Source organism: Muntiacus reevesi, chromosome 18 (genome assembly GCF_963930625.1).
Source record: "Muntiacus reevesi chromosome 18, mMunRee1.1, whole genome shotgun sequence".
In the NCBI taxonomy this organism is placed as follows: Eukaryota; Metazoa; Chordata; class Mammalia; order Artiodactyla; family Cervidae; genus Muntiacus; species Muntiacus reevesi.
Window position 1 is genome coordinate 43122700 of NC_089266.1, and position 18470 is coordinate 43141169.

The following is an 18470-nucleotide window of genomic DNA, read 5'->3' on the forward strand; positions in this document are numbered from 1 at the left end:
CTACTGGAAAAACCATAGCTTTGACTAGATGGACCTTTGTTGGCAAAGTAATGTCTCTGCTTTTTAATATGCTTTCTAGGTTGGTCATAACTTTTCTTCCAAGGAGTAAGCATCTTTTAATTTCATAGCTGCAGTAACCATCTGCAGTGATTTTGGAGCCCAAATAGATAGTCTGTCACTGTTTCCACTGTTTCCCCATCTATTTGCCATGAAGTGATGGGACCAGATGCCATGATCTTAGTTTTCTGAATGTTGAGTTTTAAGCCAACTTTTTTACTCTCCTCTTTCATTTTCATCAAGAGGCTCTTTAGTTCTTCTTCGCTTCCTGCCATAAGGCTGGTGTCATCTGCATATCTGAGGTTATTGATATTTCTCCCAGCAGTCTTGATTCCAGCTTGTGTTTCCTCCAGCCCATCATTTCTCATGATGTATTCTACACATAAGTTAAATAAGCAGGGTGACAATATACAGCCTTTACGTACTCCTTTCCCTATTTGGAACCAGTCTGTTGTTCCATGTCCAGTTCTAACTGTTGCTTCCTGACCTGCACACAGAGTTTTCAAGAGGCAGATCAGGTGGTTTGGTATTCCCATCTCTTTAAGAATTTTCCAGAGTTTGTTGTTGTCCACACAGTCAAAAGCTTTAGCATAGTTAATAAAGCAGAAATAGATGTTTTTTTGGAACTCTCTTGCTTTTTCGATGATCCAACAGATGTTTGCAATTTGATCTCTGGTTCCTCTGCCTTTTCTAAATAAATTACCTTAAATAAATAATAATAAACAAATTACCTTAAAAAAAAGTCTTACAGAAGAATTAGCAACGCTAATTGGATGTGGGGAATAATGGACTACTGCAGACAATAATGACATCAGCATTTCCTGAATGACGTGATTGAAGCAGTAATGGTACCATTGACAACATGGGGAACTCAGAATAAGACGTATAAGTAGAAGGAAAAAATCAGCTAATTTTGAGCAAACTAAGTTTTAGGTACAGACAGGAGAAATACCTAGAAGTTAGAGATATCAGGCTGGATATGAAAGGAGGTTCAAAATAGGGCCTGAATGGTCCCAAAATATTGAAAGCATGTCAACTTTACTGAAGTCATGGGAAATAAAATTTAAAATGTGAGATGCCCTCTCCTACTAGATGAACAAAAAAAATTTTTTTAATTAAAAATCATGTATTAAATTTGTGAAAATATAGGAGGATAATTGGGCTTCCCAAGTGACATAGTGGTAAAGAATCCACGCCAGTGCAGGAGATGTTTGATCCCTTGGTGGGGAAGTTCCCCTGGAAGAGGAAATGGCAATTCACTCTGGTATTCTTGCCTGAAAAATCTCTTGAACAGAGGAGCCTGGCAGGCTACAGTCCATGGAGTTGCAAAGATTAGGACATAGCTTAGTGGCTAAACAACAATAAGAGTTTTTATACACAGTTCTCAAAATTGCCTTTTTTTTTTTTTTTTTTTTTAAATAATTGGTTTGTTGAAATCAAGATTCCAGAAAAATCTCAACATTGCATTTAGCTGAATATCTCTTTAAGGAGTCTTTTTTGAAGAGTATGTCTGTTAGTTTGTTTGCTTTTAACTGGTTTTGCTTTTTTTTTTCTCTTGGTAGGTTAGAACAGTCAGAGAGCCTTGAGGAAAACCAGCGGAACCTCCTTCAAATGACTGAGAAGTTCTTCCATGCCATCATCAGTTCCTCCTCCGAATTTCCCCCTCAACTACGAAGTGTGTGCCACTGTTTATACCAGGTATGCTTAAGGTTAGAGATTACCATTATTAATCCACAGCTACATTTAAAAGAATGCTTTACCAAAGAGGGGTTTAGCTGCTAAACCAGCTGCTGATAGTGGGTGATTGATAATACTGAATCAGTTTGGATGAATAATACATTAAGAATTGTTTAAATTGGCTTTAAAAATACAAAGTAGTTTAATGGGGTACTTTAAAAATAATACGTTTTCCTTGCATTGAGAACAAGTTTAAAATGCACCTATCTACTGGGTATAGTAGATGTGATTGAAGTTAGATATGTTACACAGTTTTTGTTGCTGATTTTATCTTTTACCTGAATTACTCATGGGGTCTTTCACATACAAGGTCAGTCTCTTCCCTTGCTTTTTGTTTTGTGAAATGCTTAATCTCTGATTTTGATTTCTTCTCTTAAATTAATTTCTTTAGTTAATTTCTTCTCTTAAATTAAACTCTATGGGGAATTCGTGTAGCTCTATGGCTGATTCATATCAATGTATGACAAAACCCACTGAAAAATAAAAAAATAAATTAAAAAAAAAAAAATTAAACTCTATTGGGTTTGTGTCAGGTTTCCCCAGGACAGGCTGATGTTTATTTTATATAGAATGCTACTTATATTGCATCATCATTCACATCCAATTATTAGACTTTCCAACACTAGAACTGCAAGTAATGCTTCTGAGTTCAGATGTTCACAGTCATCCCCTATCTGCTGAGGAAATTACACCTGTGTTCTATTATGGCTTCCACGATGTTTTTGATTGGCATATGCAGCTTCAGAAATGGTTTAATCACTCCAAGAGAGATTAGTGCAAATCCACATTAGCCTGTTAAAACTGTGATTCTGGAAGAAACATTAATGGGTCTGGAGTTTGGGACAAGGTCAGGTGTAGGAGAAAGAATTTATGCATTTACCAAAACCCATGCCTTTAGTGCCTTTTTCTTTGCAGAGTTATCCCCAGCCATTTGTTTTTAGCACAGGGCTTCAGTTGCTTGGAGACATTAGCAAGATCAGTGAAATCATCATTTTAAAAACCTGTTTCAGGCTGCTCTGTGTGAATTTTTCCCCCATTGCTATTTATAAAGATGTATCTGCTGTATCTATAAAAAAATGTTTCATCATATTCATAGATGATGAAAAGTGTACTTAGCATTAAAACTCTCTTAATTTAATTTATCATGACTTTTCCTGCGTTTTTCAAAATAGCTTGAGGAAGCTTAGGAGAGCCCCATATTTGTTTTGCAGGTAGTTAAAGCCGAGACCAGAGGGTAGTTTATAGTATGAAATCTAATTCAGTAAATAACATCTTATGTTTGGGTATTATTCAGGTTTCTCTTTAAGTCCAGTTCAGTCCTTCTTCTATTCATAAAACTGGGCAGACAAGAAATGGTAAGCACATGTTAAAAATAGTCTGGACCAACTTCTTGGTTGGCCTAATAATCACTTTTCAGAGAGCAAACAAATTTCTAAAGTGGCAGTGGCTTTGACTTTAGTTGGTTAAAAGTGATTGAGTACTGACCACCTGGTTACATATATGGTCTAGTAAATTTTAGTAGAAATTCTTCATGTAGTTGTCTCCCTAAGAGAAAAAGTTTTGTATCATTAGCAACCTTGGAAAAGGAAAAAGAACTAAGTGTTTGTCATTTAGTAAGTACTTAGGAAATATTTAGTGAAGGAATAAATTACCCAGTTCCTCCCACCCAAGTAAACAAGATTCTTGCCAACTTTCATAGTTAGGAAGGGAAGGAGGTAGTAAAAATAATGCAGAAAATAAAGCCAGGTGATAATTTGTGGCTTATTAACCACTATGTGTTGTGCTTTTTAAAACATTCCGTAATACAGTATCCCATATTACAACAGACCCAAATCATTATATTGAAATTTCACATACAATTATTCTTCTTAAGAATATTATTTAAATGTTAGTGCATTTTTTGGAACTGTTGGATAAACTTATTATTGGAACGTACAGTACTATAGAGGATAGATATGCTGTGTTATTTATAAATAAGGGTTTGTTTTTTAATAAGTGACTGACAATGAGAAATTTTGCATTTGCTAATTAAAAAAGAAAAACAAACAGATCTCAAGATATTCTTTCATTGAGTCTCCTTGCAAATGTAGTTTTTCCTTTAGTTTGCTCTTTTATTTTTATTCATCTTCCATCTTCTGGCTTTTCTTTGCCCTTTTGACTTTGGCAATAACATAATGGTACCTTTGTACTTTTATGTTCTGCTGGGAGGGATAGTAGTTCATTTTTTTTTCCCTCTAGTAAATACGTCTCCTGCTTTGGGACCTGCTAGGGAAAATTTGAAAGCTATGTGAGTACATTGCTAGCTAATAAATTTCTCTGAGCTTTAGGTCTTTTTACGGGAGTTAGTATTTTTGACTGTTAAACCTTTTTAAAATCATGCTTTACCTAGCTCTTTCATTTTATATGCCTCCTTACTTAGTGGTCTGGGTTAAGGTTATATCGGAATGGCCATGTGTTAGATTTACAACTGAGACATTTTTTTCATGTGTTTATTTCCACTTTCATCCTGATAGTTTTGGAATAATGAGAAAGTATTCCCAGAGTGAATATTCTCCTAAGTTGTGGTGAGAGAATTCTGAGAAAGAGCTAAATATAATTCTAAGCAAATGTCATGTTTTCCTGGCAGATCTGCTTCTCCAAACAGAAGTAGTTTACAGAAAAATTTTAAGGCTATAATTGATGGTTGTATACGATGATTGAAAACAAAAAGTGTATAAAACTGTGATAAATTGGGTTACTAGTGCTTTTAGTCTAAAGTTTGAATCAAAGCTCTTTTAGATAAGGACTGTGTTTTCTTGTTTGCTATCTTCCAGTGGTTAGAATGGTATCTAGCAATTAGTTGCACAGTAACTACTTGGATGAATGAATGGATGGATGGATGTACAAATCAAACTAACTTTAATCTCAAGTTATGGTGCTGAATCACAGAACTCCTAGAATAAAATGCCTTGTATGGTAGATTGAAGAATTCTAATTTGTTTTCAAAATATTTTAAAAGTAATTTTTTTAAACTTTTAATTTTTTATTGGGAGAGAGACAATTAACCATGTTTTGATGGTTTCTGAAGAACAGTGAGGGGACTCAGCCATATGTATACATGTATCCATCTCCCTTAAACTGCTCTTCCATCCAGTCTGCCACAGAACATTGAGCAGAGTTCCATGTGCTGTATAGTTTGTTGGTTATCCATTTCAAATATAGCTGTGTGTATGTGTCCATCTTTTAATTTTAATACAGCTCCTTGGCCTAGAAGTGACTCTGAGAGGTGAAGCCAATATGTCTCTGGATTTGAGAGGCTTTTTGGTGATGGTTTTTTGTTTGAGACATTCTGATAAATGGTCAAATCTGTGAAAATTTTTAAGCAGGCTTACAGTTTTATTCTGTGATTTTCTCTGCAGTTTCTTCACTTTGATATTAATGCTTATTTCTAGTTAATCTGATAACATTCTTTTCCCAAATGTTGCAGAGCTTTTAACCTTCTCTAGTTAGAACTTTTTCAGGAAGCAGCCTGCAAACAAAAATACGTGAAATTTTAAGAGTAATCTTTCTTAAAAGAGAGAGACTTAACTCAGAATCTCTAAAGTGTGTTTTTCTATTATATTTAGCCATTTAATGTTTATTTTTTAATCAGTAGGAATATGAGTTCAGTATCAACTATTGAAAAAAGAACTGTTAAGTCAATTGAAGGATACACAGAGAAGTATATATAAATATATATAAATCAAGAAAAATTACGTAGACACATAGAAGTATTTTTAGAGTATGATCTACTTGTAATGAAAATTTTATATAAAATTTGTCAAAAGCTAGGAATTAACTGAAATGTAAATATTATATATCCTCAGTTCATTTGAGGAGAAATTTTCTGCGATTTATAGCCAGAAATAGTAGATATGATTGTCTCAACATTTCTTGCTATTTATTTAGTGCTTTGGCTTAAAGACATAATAAAGATTAAAATCCAGAAATTAAATTCGTCCCTCAAAATTCAGTTGATTTCTAATTTTTTGTTGATTCCATTTGTGTTACATTTTGATCGTGTAATTTTATGTACAAGCCAACATTGTTTTTGTTGCTGTATGTAGTTGGTGCTGTGACTTGTTTGTGCTCATCTCTGTTCTGTAGGCAACTTGCCACTCCCTACTGAATAAAGCTACAGTAAAAGAAAAAAAGGAAAACAAAAAATCAGTAAGTTTGGAGAACTTTTTTTTAGCTGTTTCTTTCAAAGCAAAACAAAAAATCTTTTGCTGTTTGTTAAGAACATCTTCACTTCAGCCTATTTGACCTTCACTGTAAAATCATTCTACTAATTCTGGCACAAAATAGCTTTCATTTCAATTAACCCTGGAATTAAGTTACATTGAAACATCTCTGTGTTCCTTTGGTTTGATTTATCCCAAAGGCATTTTGGGGGCATTTGGTGCATTTGATATCCCTGGTCTGATATTATTATTGTTATTTTAAAAATTATAAATGAATGCAAAAGAAACTTAATTTCAAGGCCTTAGGAAATGCTGACTCTCTTCATTCTTGCTTCTTGTTTGCAGGTAATGTGAGTGATTTCTTCTCCTAGATATGAAAGTTTTTCTTAATTGCTAGAAGTACATAAAAGGAAACTGTCACTTCCTAAATCTTAACTAAAAGTAGCTAAACTTTATTTTTTACTTAGATTTTTACCTGGACGGTCTTAGCCAGGATTTAGATAATTGTTCTTAGCTTATAAAAATTCTTATGGTGAAACAAAACCACTTTTACCTTAGAGAAAATCTTTATAAGCTATTGGCACTGAGAATATAGTACTTTTGAAATAAAGAAAAGGAGTGAGTGTATATTTATAGAGAAACACCTTATTTGCAAACATGATATGCATGTACTACCTGCTTCTGTAAACTTGCCATAATTTAAAAGGAAGAAAATTTATGGTAGTCATAATTATTTTCTTCCGGCGGATGAAATTTTTCCAAAATATTAACATGCATTCATTTTAAATTTGCCATTATCTGTCAGTATGACTGATCCTTATCAGGCTTAGTATTACCTTTGTTCATATAACCCAAATGAATTTAGAGAAAGAAGTAAAGAAAACCTGCAGGAGTCACATAGATAGTTTACTTCAAAAGGTAAAATTTAGTATATAGTATTCATCTGGTTTCACCTTTCATTTTCGTCTGAGCTTTACCTTCAGTAAATTTGTTTTAAATTCAGAACTAAATTAAAATTTAGAGACATGTGCTTTTATGTCCATTCAAGAGATTCTTTTTTGGGTATGTTACATAAATTTGGTCAGCTGTGAGCAAATGGATTGGATTGGATGGCCATCTTGCTTAATAAAAACATTTCTTTCTAATGCTTCAGCCTTCTAATTCTCAGCGTATGTGGATTTAACATAATATACACCATCACTGTTGAAATTAATTTACTGTTTCTAACACTCTTGTTTGGTGTTTACTAATGCCATTTTGTAGTATATTACATAAATTAAAATTCAGGCTTTCTCTGTTTCTGGAGCATGTTTTCTAGCCTTCCTAACTTTGCTTTATTTATTAAGATTTTATCTACAGTTATTCCTTGAAATGTTTTTTTCTACTAGTGTTATTTTCAGATTTCAAAAAAATGTTTCTGGGTAACACCAAGTTTTGGAATGTATTTCTCAGCACAAGTGATATGAGGTCCTTGTGGATATTTTAGAACACATTCTGCAGTGTGAAGACTGTGTAGTTAATTATAAATCTAAAATGTTGGTTTATGGAGTTGTTGGCTTAACAGAATCTAATGATCTTTTTAAAAGCAAGTTAACTTTCTTTTGGGGTCTATGTACCATAGATTAGAATATTTAAAATATGTAGAGAAGGTTCTGGTTTCTATTATGTAGCTATGTAGTCATAGATAATTCTCTTTATTAAACTCAAACATGTACTGTATAATTAGATCTCCTTTGAAGTTATTAACCTAACTCATTAGACAATTAAAGATGGGTGGGTTGTGATCCTCTTGCCATTGTATAGTGTATGACTACATTTATTTGTAACCTGTAGTTCACCTTTTATGAGTAGGAGGAAAGTAAAAGGGCCATTTGACTGATATTTGGCTTCTGCATACAGACTGGCTCTACTTTGACCTTTTATGCTGAAAGTTTTTTGGATATAAATTAGATTTTTACAGGTTAAAAATAAAAACAGTTGGAGTATGTATATGTTATGAGGTAAAATTACACTGATGTTAATTAATGGTGAAAGGAAAAGAAGTTTTTTAACTAATTAATTCATAAAACTGGTTGAGCATTTTTATAGATATTGATTGTTTTATCAGATTTTAGTTCCCAAAGTATATTGTTATTGATGAGATACATAATTATATGACACATGAAATAAGGTGTGTTCTTGTAGTGTGGATACTCTGGGTTCTGACATGAATGATTTTTGAAGATGTGAAGATAGTGAAGGTGTAGTACCTTTCATAAGTTTTACAATATTTCTTTTAGGAAATGATTCACTCGGATACTCGTTAAATTCTGAGATTGAATAATATTGAGTAAACATCAGGTATAAAACTTTTCTTTCCTGGAAAAAGCCAGTAAATAAGCTACTCTAAAAATGCATTTGAAAAGAGTTCTCCATGTGCATATAAGTAATTGATTTTTTTTTTTGAGACACTTTTTCAGCAGGTTAGTATTTTATAATTAATCAGTTCTTTGGAAACCAAACTCTTTGACTTTCACTTCTTTAAAAACCAGTTCAGGATTTTAATGGATTAAACTGAACATAAGCTATTCTTTTAAAACAACCCCTTTGCAATGAAATATAAAGCAGTTTTTAATTCCCTTTCTTTTTGCTAGCTCACTCCTGAAAGGCTTTAAAACTTTTCTAGCTTTGTTGATCTGTTTTTTATGTTTTAAGATTAAAATTTGTGAGTTCTAAAGGAAACAGTAGCACTGGTGGTCTGTGAACATTCTGAAATTAGATGAAGAATTTTATCCGTGTGAAAATAAACATTATTTTTTCTGTTCCTACTCCCCAGAAGGTTAAACACAGTACAACAGTGGTAAAAGCACTTGAATTTTCTTCTTAATTCTGTTTCTAAAACTGTATTTTAGCAAAAATAGCTATAAAACAGTATTTAGGTTTTAAAGCCAGTCTGCTAAGGCTGCTGTATTTAACCACCTTCACCAGTTTCCTCTGAAGTGTGAGGTCGTCGTCCTTCTTGCAGTAGCATAGCACTCAGAGTACTGTAACACCAAGAAAGCTTCCTGAGCTATGCAGTGCACAGGAAGATGAGAATGTATTAGTTACAGCTCACCCCTACTATCACCTCTTACAAAGATTTTCTCAGCTTAGAAAATCATTCTCCAAAGTCTTAATTTTACTGACTTCCTGTCAAATATAATTGAAAATTATTTTGAGATTTTAGACAGTGAATAAGAATACATTTTAAATGTATACCACATGAAGCACTGAAGAAAATAGAATGAAGTAAAATAATTCTTACTCTTTTCCGGAGTTATAATCTGGACTCAGTGAGCCCTGTGAATTCATGAAAAGAAGTGTTACTTTACTGAGGCAGTGTGAAGAAAACTAGAGCTCTGTGAGATTCTACACCTAAGTCCTATTTTCTCATTTCCCGGCAGTAGCCTTTGAAATGCAGTTTTATCCTCAGAATCCTAGAGCATTGAGTTGGTGTATTGTGACCTTGTCGTTAGCACTGCTTTAAACAGCAGTTAGCCACTCTAAGCATGAATAGTTGTAGAGGTTTAGATGTTACATGAGTGTTCTTTAAAAGTAAATATGTGTGTTATCTGTTAAAAAAAAAAGTGAATTTCAGAATAATACAATTTTCATACGTTAATTTAAAACAGGACCTACTAGGAGAGATGGGAGCTGAGCCGGCTTCATAGCACTTTCCCAGTCTAATTTTCTTTGAAAGTGGAATATCATAAGATATTAAAAAGAATATAAATCGATGTGAAATGTTGGGCTCACATTATTTTTCAGTGTGGGCAACCATTTCTTGTATCTTTAACTTTTTTTATTTGACAGAATTACAAATTGAAGTACTCATGGGGATTCTCTCTTTTAGGCTGGTGGGATCCTTTTTTCTTTTAAGTCCCCAAGAATTCCCATTCCTCCATGGTTTAAATAATAAGTAGGTCCTTATATTAAAAGCATCCTGATGAAGAAAAAGAACTGGCAGTAACGTTACTTGTAAGTAAGTTTTTTCTCTTGATAGGAATCTAAGAAAACTAAGTTTTATCTTGTATATGGCAAGCATTTTGCTTAAGAAATTCAGTTGTACCTGGTATACAACAAAATGTAAGTATTTACTATTAGGTATTGGATTTTTCAGTGGTATGCTGTTGCAAACTTAGTTCTGCCTTACAAGAGTTGACCACATTCTTGTGTTTCTTAATCTTAGTAAAATATGATAATTTTTGTGTGAAAAGTTATTCTGCTTTTGTTACTCAACAAACCTGCAGTGTAAACAGTGGTGATAAAATTAAGATCTTTTTTCAGATCTCTTCTACAGAACTCATCTATGAGATGTTTTTTTCCCTTAGAGACCTTCTTTGTGATTTTAAATGATAGAGGGCAAGAATTAAGGATAAATTTTTGTTTACTGATGTTTTGGGAGTAGGAAAAGTTACAAATGTATTGTTTACAAGGACTGGTCTTTTCAGATTTTTTGTGCAAAATTTGACTTTTGAACTCTTTCTCCCCATTTTCTTGTTTTAATTCAAACCATGTACTCAATCTTCAACTCCTTGTTTTTAGGTGGTTAGCCAGCGTTTCCCTCAGAACAGCATCGGTGCAGTAGGAAGTGCCATGTTTCTCAGATTTATCAATCCTGCCATTGTTTCACCATATGAAGCAGGGATTTTAGATAAAAAGCCACCGCCTAGAATCGAAAGGGGCTTGAAGTTAATGTCAAAGGTGAAGAATCATTTTAATAATATAACTATTTAAAATTTGTCTTCCATAAGTTTTCAGTTTTTTTATTCACTGTACTCTCTTTTAATTTTTGAAATGCCCTGTGGTTTTCCCTCACATACTTTTGTTTTATTTTTATTTCTTTATGTGATAAAGAAATTCATGAGGCTGATACTGATGGAACATCTTATCATTTGAAAATACTTTAGCAAATGTCTTCTGAAGGTGGTTTTCTGTGTAATCATTTTGGAAATTCCAAAATGGGAAACAAAATATGTACTATATGATTTTTTAAAAGACATTAAATTTTTAATGTCTATTTTTATATGTGTAAATATGTATGTGTTTATATAATTATACTCATATTTAGGAAAGCATAGAAACAGAATGATCAATAACTGATTTTACTCACCAACAGAAATTGTATCAGTAAGAAAATTAATATTTTTTAGAGTTATTCAGATGTGTAGATTTCATAAATAATCAGATCCTTTATAACCTTATTTTATTGTTTAGATACTTCAGAGTATTGCCAATCATGTCCTCTTCACAAAAGAAGAGCATATGCGGCCTTTTAATGATTTTGTGAAAAGCAACTTTGATGCAGCACGAAGGTGAGCAGCCTACTACTTAGCCAGTTGCTCTGTTTGGAACAGATACTTTCACTTAAGTCCATGTACTTGATCTAGATGGAACTCCTGTGTAGGTTATTTTTCTCTGAGGTTAAGAGCATAGTTAATCTTATTTCACTATAAAAGACATTAATGAAGTTAATGATATTCTTTGTAATTTGGTAGTGATTTCTATATTTAAAAACCAAGATAGATGTTTGACATAGCTACTAAAATAAAGGATTTGAGTTTACCATAAGATGGAGGAGAGGTAGAAGGAAAAAGATTTCTTTGAGTAAAAACTAAAACCAAACTGGTACAGATAATGGGTTATAGTGCATAATCATAATTTTTTTATGTTAGAATATTTTTGATAGTTTAATTTGGAAATGTGTGTAAACTTAAAAAGTTACTCTTTAAACTGAGCAAAGCAAATGCATAAGATTTTGTTCATGAGAACTGGATAACTGTTGAAAGTTTTGTGATTTTAGAAAACTTGAGTTCTGCTCGGTACCCATAACTAGCTAGTTGCTTCTTTTTATCTCATGAGTTGTTGATTTGGCAAAGTAGGTATAATACTGTACTTAGCTATGAGTTGATTTTAGAGAAACAAGTGAGATAACTTATAAAAAAATGTCTGTAAATGTAAGTTAACGTCAAGAATTCTTCTTTTCATACAGTGTGAATCTAATTGATTTGACTTATAGTCTAAGCTATACTTCTACAACTTTTCTAATTTTTCATTATGGTTCATACTAACTTCTTTCTGATTGGAATTTAAAAGGTATATTATTGGACTGTAAATCATACTGGAAAAGAATGTGAATGTCAGCATAGGATTCACATTCTATGACAATCCACAGAAAGATTGACTACCCATAGAAAGTTCAAAGAGCAAAGGTTCTGATCCTGACTTTGACCTAACAGGCTGTATAACTTTAGGGAGGTCTTTTGTCTTGTCTGGGCCTCCATTTCTTTATCTGTAAAATACTGGCTTCTCTATAGAGTCTCATCTATCTAAATTTTGTTGTCTGACTTCAGAGCCTACTTTGAAGCTAAAGCCAGGTATCAAATGGAAAACCAAGTTTCTCCTTGTTTTTTCTTGTTTTGTTTAATGATAGTCACGTGTGTGACTAAAACCTCCATATTTGTAATATCAGTAATTTCACAAAGTTATTTCACATAAATTTAATTCAGACATAGATATGAGTATATCTGGTTTTTGAAATTCTAATAACTTTTCATTTTTGAAGGTTTTTCCTTGATATAGCATCTGATTGTCCTACAAGTGATGCAGTAAATCATAGTCTTTCCTTCATCAGTGATGGCAATGTGCTTGCTTTACATCGTCTACTATGGAATAATCAAGAGAAAATTGGCCAGTATCTTTCCAGCAACAGGTAAGATTTCTCAGTCATGGGGATATTAAAAACTGTCAGTTTAAATTTAAATTGATAAAATTATTGATCATGAATAATGCTTTTTACTTTGTATCTTCTTAGAATAAGAATAATGGTTTTTAAAGAGTAATGTAGACCTTTAAAAATATCTAGGCAAAAGGTTAAGTCATATTAATTGATCAACAAACCTATGTAGGTGTTGTAGACTTTTAATTTTTTTATTTTTTATTTTATTTTTTTTATTAGTTGGAGGCTAATAACTTCACAACATTTCAGTGGGTTTTGTCATACATTGATATGAATCAGCCATAGAGTTACACGTATTCCCATCTCGATCCCCCCTCCCACCTCCCTCTCCACCCGGTTCCTCTGGGTCTTCCCAGTGCACCAGGCCCGAGCACTTGTCTCATGCATCCAACCTGGGCTGGTGATCTGTTTCACCATAGATAATATACATGCTGTTCTTTCGAAACATCCCACCCTCACCTTCTCCCACAGAGTCCTAAAGTCTGTTCTGTACTTCTGTGTCTCTTTTTCTGTTTTGCATATAGGGTTATCGTTACCATCTTTCTAAATTCCATATATATGTGTTAGTATGCTGTAGTGTTCTTTATCTTTCTGGCTTACTTCACTCTGTATAATGGGCTCCAGTTTCATCCATCTCATTAGAACTGATTCAAATGAATTCTTTTTAACGGCTGAGTAATATTCCATGGTGTATATGTACCATAGCTTCCTTATCCATTCGTCTGCTGATGGGCTTCTAGGTTGCTTCCATGTCCTGGCTATTATAAGCAGTGCTGCAATGAACATTGGGGTGCACGTGTCTCTTTCAGATCTGGTTTCCTCGGTGTGTATGCCCAGGAGTGGGATTGCTGGGTCATATGGCAGTTCTATTTCCAGTTTTTTAAGGAATCTCCACACTGTTCTCCACAGCGGCTGTACTAGTTTGCATTCCCACCAGCAGTGTAAGAGGGTTCCCTTTTCTCCACACCCTCTCCAGCATTTATTGCTTGTAGACTTTTGGATAGCAGCCATCTTAACTGGCGTGTAATGGTACCTCATTGTGGTTTTGATTTGCATTTCTCTAATAATGAGTGATGTTGAGCATCTTTTCATGTGTTTGTTAGCCATCTGTATGTCTTCTTTGGAGAAATGTCTGTTTAGTTCTTTGACCCATTTTTTGATTGGGTCATTTATTTTTCTGGAATTGAGCTGCAGGAGATGCTTGTGTATTTTTGAGATTAATCCTTTGTCTGTTTCTTCATTTGCTATTATTTTCTCCCAATCTGAGGGCTGTCTTTTCACCTTACTTATAGTTTCCTTTGTAGTGCAAAAGCTTTTAAGTTTCATTAGGTCCCGTTTGTTTAGTTTTTCTTTTATTTCCAATATTGTGTTTGGAGGTGGGTCATAGAGGATCTTGCTGTGATTTATGTCAGAGAGGGTTTTGCCTATGTTCTCCTCTAGGAGTTTTATAGTTTCTGTTCTTACATTTAGATCTTTAATCCATTTTGAGTTTGTTTTTGTGTATGGTGTTAGAAAGCGTTCTAGTTTCATTCTTTTACAAGTGGTTGACCAGTTTTCCCAGTACCACTTGTTAAAGAGGTTGTCTTTCTTCCATTGTATATCCTTGCCTCCTTGTCAAAGATAAGGTGTCCATAGGTTCGTGGATTTATCTCTGGGCTTTCTATTCTGTTCCATTGATCTATATTTCTGTCTTTGTGCCAGTACCATACTGTCTTGATGACTGTGGCTTTGTTAGTAGAGTCTGAAGTCAGGCAGGTTGATTCCTCCAGTTCCATTCTTCTTTCTCAAGATTACTTTGGCTATTCGAGGTTTTTTGTATTTCCATACAAATTGTGAAATTATTTGCTCTAGTTCTGTGAAAAATACCATTGGTAGCTTGATAGGGATTGCATTTAATCTATAGATTGCTTTGGGTAGAATAGCCATTAAAAAAATACTAAAGCGGGGAGGAGCCAAGAATGGCAGAGGAGTAGGACAGGGAGACCACTTTCTCTCCTACAAATTCATCAAAAGAATAACTGAACGCAAAGCTAACTTCACAGAACAACTTCTGATCGTTAGCTGAGGTCATCAGGCGCCCAGAAAAGCAGCCCATTGTCTTCGAAAGGAGAAAGATGGTAACGATAACCCTATATGCAAAACAGAAAAAGAGACACAGAAGTACAGAACAGACTTTTGGACTCTGTGGGAGAAGGTGAGGGTGGGATGTTTCGAAAGAACAGCATGTATATTATCTATGGTGAAACAGATCACCAGCCCAGGTGGGATGCATGAGACAAGTGCTCGGGCCTGGTACACGGGGACGACCCAGAGGAATCGGGTGGAGAGGGAGGTGGGAGAGGGGATCGGGATGGGGAATACATGTAACTCTATGGCTGATTCATATCAATGTATGGCAAAACCCACTGAAATGTTGTGAAGTAATTAGCCTCCAACTAATAAAAAATTAAAAAAAAAAAAAATACTAAAGCTAAGAGGGAATTCCCTGGTAGTCTAGTGGTTATGAAAGACTCCGCACTTTCATTGCCAGGCCTGGGTTTGATCCCTTGTGGGAAAACTAAGAATCCAGCCAAAGGAACAAAAAATTAAACTGAGAAATCACAAATTAGCCTTTTGGATTTTTTCTAGCTTGCAAACATAATATACAACAAGCCACAGAGATTTACCAGGTCAAATGAGTCTTGGCATCTGAATTTGAAGAGCAGCTTAATTCCTAGGAAGTTAATAATTAAAACATTGCTGTAGTAATCCCATTTGTGATACTCTGAAGTACATGCAAATGAAGTTTTACATAGGCAGTACTTAATAATTGAAAATTATTAGTTTGGGAATTGTTTCATTAGCTGTTTTTAAAGTCTCTTGTAGCCTGAATCATTTGCTGTCCTTTCTGTAATAGTTACGTATGTTTACAGTGACCCAGATTCTTATGTATGAGTTCTCTTACAAAGGTCAAATGAGTCCAGATTATTTTTAAATTCCAATAAAAATGGTTTGCATATTCATAGGAAAGGTAGAAGACCATAAGGAGGGAGATGCTTTATCTGTGTGGCACTTAATGTGGAACTTTTAAATGCAAACATTCTTTTATATACATTTTTTAAAATACAAACTTATATGACTTATGTACATATTCATGTACTTTAATACCAGTTTTTTTTTCAATTTTTTTTTTTTTTAAACTTTTCAAGCATACAAAAACCTATTGACCATAATATAACAGAGACCCATGTCTACTGCCTAGTTTTAACATTTTTAATTTTGTTGAATTACTTCAGATCTTTATAACATTTTATTTCTGGGAGAGAAAAAGATACAACTTCTCTCTTGTGTAACTGACAAGAAAAAGAAAGTACAGGTATAACATAGGTACATATAAAACAGTTTTGTGTGTTTTAAAACTTCATAGCAATGATACACTGAATATAGTCTCTTCATATAATATTCTATTTGAGATTTATCATTTTATTTAACTTATCTTAGTGTTTTATCAAATGACTATATCACAGTTTATTTTCATACTTCCTAATTGATGGATATTTAGGGTTTCCTGTTTTTCATTATTTTAAATAGTAATGTAATAAATATTCTTCACATTTGTCTCCTTGTGGCTTACTTAAATGCATAATTGCTGAGTTCTGGGGTATCCACAGCCTCAACTTTACTAGATATCGCCACATTATTTTTCATAGTGTGTATACTGATTTATGCTTTGACGGTACTCTGTGAGAGTACAGTGTACAGTTCTTCACCACAATTGGCATTAGCAAATGTCATAATTTTTTTTTGTCAATTTGATGTTTATGAAATAGTATCTTGTTATCTTTAGTTTTAAATGTTTAATAGTTGTTGGAAATTCATATTTACCCTGGTTAACAGAAATCTGATATCAGGGACACTATGTCCACTTCCTAAACAGTGGTCTCCCAAAATCAGTTCTTTTCATTCTGAGAAAAAGTGGATCAGAATGTTATTGTTACTTACTGGTTGCCTATTTAATGGTAATAGATTAAGAATACTAGAACATAATGAAATTTTATGTAAGTTTTGTAGTTTGAGGCGTGGTCCTATTTCTAAGATGTCTCAGTTAAACTTAAAACCCCTGAGGTCTTTTGGGTGCTGTTTACAAATGAGCAGAAACCACCACTGGACAGTAAAAAGAAAAGCAGCCAATGACAGTCTGAAACCTGTTTCTACGCACACTACTGTGTGTGGAAAGTGGCTTGTGGGAGGCTCCTGCCGGGCGCTGGGGGCTCAGCTCTGCTCTGATGGCCTCCAGCGGTGGGGTGGGGAGGCTCAAGGAGGGTGTGTATACATCCTGCTGATTGACTTCGTTGTACAGCAGAGACTAGCACAACATCATAAAGTAATTCTGCTCCAGTTAAAAAAAAATTAATGTGTTCTGCTGCATGTGAACTGCTGCTTTTTTCCTAAGTAGTTTCCTATAATGTAGGGATCACAAAGCTGTTGGAAGACGACCTTTTGATAAGATGGCAACACTTCTTGCATACCTGGGTCCTCCAGAGCACAAACCTGTGGCAGATACACACTGGTCCAGCCTTAACCTTACCAGTTCGAAGTTTGAGGAATTTATGACTAGGTAAAGTACCACCTCAACATGATGATTGCTGTCTTTTTCATTGAGCTGCAAGCTTTACCTCCAGGCCTCTTGTTAGATATGCTTGTATATTTGACAGAGGATTATTGGGAAAGATGTACTTCATAACCACATTGCCATGTTTTGGGGTCCTACTTTTCTCTTACCCTATATATTGTTGAAATGTGCTTTGTTTCGTGGTTGATTTTCTTGTAAAAAATAATATCTTGTTGAATAGTACTGTGTCATGTTGTTTTGAATTGTTTTTGCTCTTAATAGTTAAAAGGAAGGTAGGTAACATTATTTTCATATTATAATTATTAGGGAAAATAGAGTTCAAAGTGAGTAATTTGCATAAGATTCCACCCTAAGTCATAGGTCCTTTGGTCCTAAGTGCTGAACTCTTTCTACCACATTATAAAATTTTTCAGCATTCTCCTGGAAGTTAATTATACAACTTTTAGACTGAGGGTCAGAAATATGGTACTACTGCTATAAAATTTCTTTCTGTGGACATTTGTTTTGAATCTCATTGAGATTTGGATCCTCATCGTTAGACATTCACCCCTGTGTTGTTACAGTGAAGATAGTTTGCAGAATTCTTTAGTCTTTTAAAGTACCTTTCATAGTACTTTACACTTAGCCACTTAGTACTTCATAGTGAGTGTGGGTTAAGTGTTTTGTTCATAGTCTGTGCCAGAAGCAGAAAGGAAAGAACAGAATACAACATTCTAAAGTTTAATTCACATTAACGATTTGTATATAATGTTCCATGGATTGTGAATGCCTGTTATTAATCATATTACATACAGATGATAGTTTTGTACACATGACTACAATTTTTTTACACTGTTAAAAGAATGTAGGAATATGTAGCAATCTCCTTCCAAGCTTAGTTGTTATCTTTAGTTCTGTTACATTTACCTGTGTAACAGATATTTATTCCTATGTAATTAAGGAATATTTTCAATATAAAATTTTCATGTTACTTAGTTGAAAATTACATAAATATATAAAACAATGTTTTATTCAGCATTGCTAAGGATGTCCTTGCCATTTTTTCCATTTTTCAAAGAAAACTTCATTAGTCCTTTTAACCTAAGGCCCCACCTTGCTACGAAAC

The 18470-nt window shown here is 33.8% G+C and overlaps 1 protein-coding gene across 8 annotated transcripts in view; it reads left to right on the forward strand.

The window, feature by feature from the left end:
- NF1 (neurofibromin 1) overlaps positions 1–18470 on the forward strand; it is a 240955-nt gene that overhangs the window by 125799 nt on the left and 96686 nt on the right. For 7 of the 8 annotated variants that reach the window (XR_010659685.1, XM_065910020.1, XM_065910026.1 and 4 more), the window contains 6 exons: positions 1620–1755; positions 5920–5982; positions 10560–10718; positions 11232–11329; positions 12580–12726; positions 17204–17350. Coding sequence is in view for 7 of the 8 variants with exons in the window: in XM_065910020.1 (XP_065766092.1) it covers positions 1620–1755; positions 5920–5982; positions 10560–10718; positions 11232–11329; positions 12580–12726; positions 17204–17350 (750 nt within the window). In the remaining variant the exon portion in view is untranslated. The remainder of the gene's footprint in view (positions 1–1619; positions 1756–5919; positions 5983–10559; positions 10719–11231; positions 11330–12579; positions 12727–17203; positions 17351–18470) is intronic. The other variant, XM_065910024.1, reaches the window with a different exon arrangement.